This window comes from Macrobrachium rosenbergii, chromosome 21, assembly GCF_040412425.1.
Source record: "Macrobrachium rosenbergii isolate ZJJX-2024 chromosome 21, ASM4041242v1, whole genome shotgun sequence".
In the NCBI taxonomy this organism is placed as follows: Eukaryota; Metazoa; Arthropoda; class Malacostraca; order Decapoda; family Palaemonidae; genus Macrobrachium; species Macrobrachium rosenbergii.
This window is the reverse complement of record NC_089761.1, coordinates 21,705,600-21,713,280: the sequence shown is the minus strand read 5'-3', so window position 1 is coordinate 21,713,280 and position 7,681 is coordinate 21,705,600. Positions and strand designations below refer to the sequence as shown.

Genomic DNA, 7,681 nt, shown 5'->3' with positions numbered 1-7,681 from the left:
TAATATACATAAAAATAGACTCTTCATTATCTTTACCATTATTAGGCAACAAATGCAAACCAAAGCCTGAAGCCTATTTTTGGACAGGTAAACCCCTTGGGCAAAGAAACTGTCAATTTGAAAACAAAATGGAAAAGTTCTGAAACTTTAAAGAATGTGTCCATGCATTTACATTTGCATTTCCAACAAAATATTGCCAATCAAATTTTTTCCTTTGTCCAGGACTCTTGGAGTTTATTGGTGACATTTCTTTGGATTTCAGAGAAAAGCTATTTTACTCTTTATATTTTTTCATTATTACTGCTGTTTTGCCCCTGGTGATGATGACTGCTATCAACAGTCACGCCTGACTGTCAACAGACACAACGTATTACATCATCAGAACTTCATCCAGTACATATTAGTAAGTAAATAGGGAAATATAAAAATACAACCTCAAGTGGTAAAAAAAACTTTTGCTGTCCCTTTTAATGTATTAACTGTTTTTTTTTTTTTTGTGCTTCAAATCTCTCCCTCTTCTTATCATCAAGTACAGTAATTTAAACAGACCATGGAATGAATATTGCAAACCTGCAGGGCTGGGGACATGCTAACAGTTAACCTTATATTATTGCAGTCAATTAAATGTGTTTCTAACAATATCAGCATTGTTAATTTTTGTCATACAATATTCCCTGCAGTTTGGGCTAAAGCAGTAAAGTATGGTGTACAGATGAAGTCCTAGTCAGAAAATAACAGTAAACTTCAACAGTTCACATTAACTTGATAAAGGATGCTGAGTCTGTTTGATATATAGACTGAAGCATGAAACTGGTGTCTCAGGTTTGCCTTTAATTTTATAACTATTATTTGTATGTATTTACAGTCTCTTATCAATGTCCAAGATTGACACTAAGAAATATAGTCAAAGCAATGTGTGAAAAATATCTGCTTTTTATAACTAACCAAGAAGAGAATAGCAGCAAACTTGTTTTCAGTGAGTTTGCAGATCAAACCTTAACGTGGGTTTCAACTAACGTCAAAATTTTCATGGATTTTGTATTATCTTACAAATCCAAAATAATCTAAAAGACATGGGAAGGAGGAATAGTGTCAGCATTATTCTGAGGGATATTTGAAAATTTTGTTTGGAGAAAAAACTTGGAAACAAGAAGTGCAATATCGAAAGGCCTATTGCTTTCAGTTGCCTCACAATCAAAATCCAGCTGGAGGAAGAAAACGCTTCTGAAAAGTTATTTGATCACTATGAAACCATTAACCAAACATAGCCTTATTCTGTGCAGTAGCTCTCCTAGCCGTAGTACAACTTGCTGGATCCTGAAAGACGTCGAGCCAACTATGCATGCCCAGACCATGCTCTACCATTTCATATGGCACCTTCCTCCTGTTGCTTTGTCATGTGCCATTTTTATTATGAAGTTTTTCATGTATGTATTGGTACAAAGATGAAAACTTTGATGACATGTAATATGAAATATTAGCACCGCAAAATACTGCAAACAAATAATTAGAGGTGTGACGGCTTTGGTAAAAATTATCCAAAACTTTTTAGTTTTATGTCACCTTAGGAAGCTAGTATTGCGAGAACAGAGTTTACAAAGTATGCCCAAGGGGTTAAATTATACCCTAAATATAAAAAAGCTGTACCTAGGAAAATTGTAAAAGTCTGAAATTATGCACAACTGCAAGCTGCAGTATATTCATAACCTGGATCATTAATAATTTCAATCATCTCTCAGTAACAACATATACTGATATATTGGTAAAGTTTTCAGATGAGATCAACAATACAAAAAAATTTCATATGAAAAGTTTTTATGGTGCTAAACATTTCTGCTACCATATCTAATACCTTGAATATAAAATTCATACTTTAAAAACTTTTATAAATGATTACTACATTTAAACCATTACTTACCATCCTTTTGATTTAACTCATTTACTTTGCTATATAACAACAACCAATACAGTATCAACAGCTCAATGGTCTAGTGACAGCCTTTGTGTATGAGATAAATCAAAAGTTTGTCAAGGAAGATACTCCAATTGCAAATAAGCCCACTACTTACCAAATTCACTTTGATACTTCCAATCCATTGCTTACCAATAACTCTGAAACCTCCAAGCTAATAATACAATTTTATACAAAACAACACTGCCTTACATAAACTCAACACTTTGTCAATGGCATGTTTTGTGAACCAGATGCAGATAATAAGATACCTCATTTTACCTGCACCAGGATTTGGCCTAACAAAGGCTGATATGCTTAGGTCACAATATGTTTAGTATAACAAAGGTGCCTCACAGAAAACTTCTTAAAATTACTTCCAAGAGATGCATTTTTAAATAGTGACTTGAAACAAATGTATGCTCCCACAAACATCCAAGTTGTGAAAAGAACATGAAGCAGGTATGTAAAGACAAGAACATAAGCCAAACAGCAAAGCCAGTTTCATAATCATTTGAGGAGTGTGGATGTGCAAGCTTATACATCTATATCCTATAGACTAACCTGAAAGTACATTTTTTAAGCCTTTCTTAGTGTCTGATAACATAATATCGACTACTTTCCCTAACCCCAACAGCACAGTAACAATTCAGTATTAAGTCTGCTCAACAGATATTTTTTCAACACACTTTCATAAATTAAATAAATCAAAGTAAGTCTTTTTCAGTGCTTATTTTTGATTAAATGAAAAAGTGTATGCCAGCAATCGTTTGAGTTTTTTTTATACAGAACCTAGGTACTTTTAAACCCGCATTAAACTGCCATGAAGCTTTGGTTGAAAATCCAAGTACTGTAACATTGCAGAATGCTTCACTGTAAAGGCAGTAAAAGTTATCACTTTGGCATGTCAACTTAAACTTGGAAAAAACATGCTTGGCAATTTGTCGTCATGTTTTACAAGTAAAAAATTGAAAAATGAGATGGTTTCACTGACAGGAGAATTAATATCTATATAATCTGAAAATCAAAATTTCCTAGATTAGAAATGTTTAATGTTATTTGATACTTTAAAAAGTGAAAAAAAGGAAAAAGTTTAATTTGGAAGGGGCTGTCAGGTCATGTAATTGAAGTCATTTGGAAGTAATACTTGGGTCATGTAGTTTTCTTAAAGCTGCACTTTTTTGATAGACATTTCTTACTACCTCTTTGGTAAATGAGACATTCTGTGCTACTTCTGTTATTTTACATGATCAGTTTGTTGCATTTAAAGCATCCACTTAAAATGCACTATATATAATATATCTTATTTACAAAATCCACGTGCAGTACTTAAATCCATTTATATCAAGATGCTGAATAACCCCATCGGTTAAAGTGCCTCACCTATGAAGACAAGCCTTTTAAATAAAACTTCAACAAAGAACAGCCTGCAACATGAAAAATAACTACAATTTTCATGCTAAAAATTGTATCCTATATGTATTAATACTCTTCAAACTACATTATCTGACCTTAAGAAACAAATCATACTACAAATTACTATATGGTCATCCATCTGAGAGTTCAGAATTCTGAAATGTCATCTGTGTTCCACAGCTATTAGTTAATTTTTGCATGAAGAGCGCCAAATTTAAGTCATTGATTACACAAAGGCAGCTTGCAAGTTTTAAGTGAATATAGCCATGACATGGAATAAGTATGTGAAGTAATCTAGTAAATGACCATAATTCAACCTACTAAAATATCTACACTGATTTCTTTAAACACACTAAATCCTCAGTCAATACTGTTCCTGAAAATAGTTGTTTAAATTTACTTAAAATTTATAAGTACTGCCATAATTTATTTTTACTTAAAATCAATCAAAAATAATAAATTCAACAGTATATATTTTCTAACATAAAATGAAAATTTAAACTGATTTGCTCTCAACCAATCAGAAAAACACAGTACTGTACTGAAAGGTTTAAGCTGACACAGTGTTGTAAAAAACTTTTGCCAATCCAATATAATGAAATCCTTGTGCAAAAGTTAATTATTTCAAATTTCATTACCAGCACCTTTAAAATCAATGCATCTCCAAAACTGAATGAAACTCACTAAATATCCAAACACAATGAAGTGACCAACTCCACAACTGATTGAAACGTTTTTAGATTCTCTCAAAGTAATTTAAGGGATAATATGTAAAGGTGTGACAGACTTCATGTGTGATTTTGAAAATATTGCATATTTGTTTTATTTAAACTTTATGATCCATTAGTTTAGCTAGGGTCAGATACAATGATTTTCAAGAAGCTCTTAATCCTGAATTATTTTTGCCACCATTTCATAAGCAAAAAGTGTCATAAAGAGAACTTAATTTGTATGACCACATTGTAAATACAACTTCTTGGCAAAGATCTCTAAATGACAACCTATCTGAAGAATCAATGCCACAGTATTTCAATACTACTGTGAAGATTAATCCTCAAAGGAAAAGTTCATTGCATTACGCCAAATAAAAAAGGAGTCAAATAATCAAAACTGCATTATTGGAACTAATATGGGTAAAAAAAAATCACAGATTTTTAAATCAATTTGTTTATATTCTAGGAATAAAAACCAGAGCCTTTATGTGGGAGTATTCCTCAGCACAAACTGGCATGAGTCACTGAAACATGCTAACAAGGTGGTTAACCAATAATACCTAAATCACCTGCTGCTACTGAACACTTTGCCCTTCAACATTGAGGACCACGGGGTGGTTGAGATGTTATTACGATAAGACACTGTTATGTGGGAGGCTTGTTACACTGGCTTATAGTTGGGCAAAATCATTAACATGAAGTCTATTTTATAATAAAGTGTTGAATATCCCATGTACTGGAGGTGAAAAACAGAACAGTTATAGAGGTATTCACCATTAACTTCCACGTAAGTAATTTTTGTCAAAGTAATTGGCACAGCTCTTTTCTTTAAAATGACAACATATCTGGCAGATGCATAAGATTTCACAGCATCACTAATATGCATTTTATCCTTTAAGATGATGAAGATGGTCATCATTGATCCCTGCCTTCATGCATGGCAATTTCTCTGGAAGATTAATGGCCTTCATCTTCTAAACAGTATTCAGACTCAGGAGGATACCCTAAAAAACAGTAGCAACCAACAACCTTCTAGAGTACTAGTTGTATACAATAGTGACTGCGGGGCAGACTGTGAGGTGAGGAGCGCTGCTGCTGTCAGGTGCCCATCATTCACAGGAGAGTATTGCACAGCTTATTGCTCGCCTGAGAAAAAAATGGAATTAAAAATTTGGGATATGGTTTCTGCTGAATGTGAATTATTGCTATCGCCATTGTAAAATTAAAAGTATCATACAATGGACCATCATAACTTTGAAAGCACTTGTACAGCTCTAGCCCTTTTGTTAAAAGAATGCAGAGGGTGTCAAATAATATAAACCAAAGCTCTAAGACCGGATCCTCAAATGTGTAGCTTACCTGCATCTGTACTCATTACACAGTGTATTCAACCCAAGCCGCTGTCTTGCAGAGGAAGGAAAAGAAAGACACGGGAGAGCCAAACATTCCACCGTTTAACCTAACTCTAGCCTTATGCCCTCCAAGTACCTTAATACAGATGCTTTTCTGTCTGAGAGCTGCTTGGGTGACTACACAACCTGCTGAGCTGCCACCACAGGTCTCGAAGTGAAGGTATGAAGGGACTTCTATGTCTCTTAGGACGAGGTAAGGGTGGTCTGACATCTCCACACACTTGCCTTATTATCTGTGCTACCAAAAAGCTGCTCTACAATGCAAGGGATGGTCCTTACACCCTTAACTTTGTCAGTCCTCACCCAAATTGTACAACTGTCCATTTTGCCGAGTAGTTGTAAGCTTGTCGGATTATAGCTTACTGACACTCTGGGCTATGAGGTTTGGTCCTTCTTGGGTGGTATCTTGCAGCTTACACCTGGTATGAAAGCATCTGGTCCAGATCACCCCATATACTTCCGGAGAAAGTGAACGGAGAAACTCTTGTATCTTATCAGGGACTAACTGGTTTTGGTTTTGTCTCTGCCCCAAACTCAGTAAAGAATGAGAAAGACAAAGATTCCCAACCTTCCAAGTGCCAGATAAGATGAAAAAAAAAAAAAAAAAAAAAAAAAAAAAAAAAAGCCAATGCAACTTGCCAGTATGCTCAGTCAAGGTCAAGGCTAGCAAGAAGAAAGTCTTGAGTGTAAAATCCTGGTCTCAGGCATCCCCCAAGAAATCATACCTTGTTCCCAATTTTCAGCAACCAATTACAGCTCACTGAGGAATACTAAAAAAAAAAAGTAATGGTTTGTATTTACATAGGAACAAAAATGAAATACTGGAAAATATGGCAAGAAGTCTCCTATGCATGAGCTAATGAATAGCACTGTCTAGTAACTGCACCTAATAATGACTAACAACATTTGGTTCCTATTTGTCATTCCTACCTTCAAATAAAATGTTATATTATCATCTCAGAACTCTGAGAGATATCCAATTGCTAACCTGTTGAAATGATATGCAACTGATAGAAACCTCTAGGAAATATGGATTCCACATGGACCACTGACATCAAAATAAAATGACTTTGAAATCAATCAGCCCTAAGTTGAATGATTCTCTGCCCTATGTGAAAACACAATACATATTAAGAAGTTATATTCATAATCAGTCATTAACACCTTTGGTATTCTTTTAACAAAACACAGATAGGCAATTCTCAATGTCAGTTATAAATCAATTACAACAAATATGGGAGTAACTTTTTTAGTATGGTTGAAACTCAGAGGTTCCACTATTAAAAATGTTTTTGTTAATAATCCACGTATAGTACTGCTTATCTGCTTACTCCTAATAATTATGTGAATCAAGCCAAGGCTATATACATCTACATGCTTTTATAACAAAGAAGTTTGAACTGGTTGTAGTTGGCAAGCAATGATAGCTAATTGTACTTAATTTATCAATTTGAAGGTAAATCTTAAAAGACTGACTTCAACCTCGTTTGTGTAACACCATCACCTATGGACCATTGTTTCCATTCTAAAAATCCTAGTAATGATGGACTTTAATTCTGATGGATACTACATAAGTGAAGGCACAAAAATTTAGTACGTAAAAGTTGTGCCCTGAAAGCACATCAGTAATGTTAATATAGTTCAGTAATATATAACACACCATTTTGGATAAAGATGCATCTCATTAGACACGAATATAATGTACCTTATTTTTACATTACACAACAGAGCACGGCATTAAATTGTGACCTTCACAACACAGCCAGCACATGAACAATCAATATTTCATGCGCTTCAAATACATTTTAATAAAGCTGTGGATTAAAATATACAATTTTACAATATTTTAGAAGTCAACTCATTGTAACACTGATTACACACTCTTACAGACTTTTTATTGGCTTCCAAAGGAGCCTGTTTACTTGAACAATCATTGCAGAATATCTGACCACAGTTTCTACAGTGATGACGTCGTATAGTCATAGAAAAAGTTTTATTGCAGTCCCGGCAGTTTAGAGCTTCAGAATCATCCGCCCACTTTCTACCTGCTAACTTTGTTGTTTCCATCTGTTGATAAAAAGGTGAAATCATGTATAAAAGTTCACATTCACAAGAAAAAATAAGCTTTCCCAAGCATAAAGACCATTCCTTTACAGCAGCCTAATATGCCACCCAGTTGGTAAACAGAC

The 7,681-nt window shown here is 34.2% G+C and overlaps 1 protein-coding gene across 6 annotated transcripts in view; it reads right to left on the bottom strand.

Moving 5' to 3' along the window:
- Positions 1-761: 761 nt before the first annotated feature.
- Positions 762-7,681, bottom strand: part of LOC136849789 (early endosome antigen 1-like) — a 51,594-nt gene continuing 44,674 nt past the window's right edge. For all 6 annotated transcript variants that reach the window (XM_067123192.1, XM_067123194.1, XM_067123197.1 and 3 more), the window contains one exon: positions 762-7,559. In XM_067123192.1, the coding sequence (XP_066979293.1) occupies positions 7,329-7,559 (231 nt within the window). In that variant the 3' untranslated portion in view covers positions 762-7,328. The remainder of the gene's footprint in view (positions 7,560-7,681) is intronic.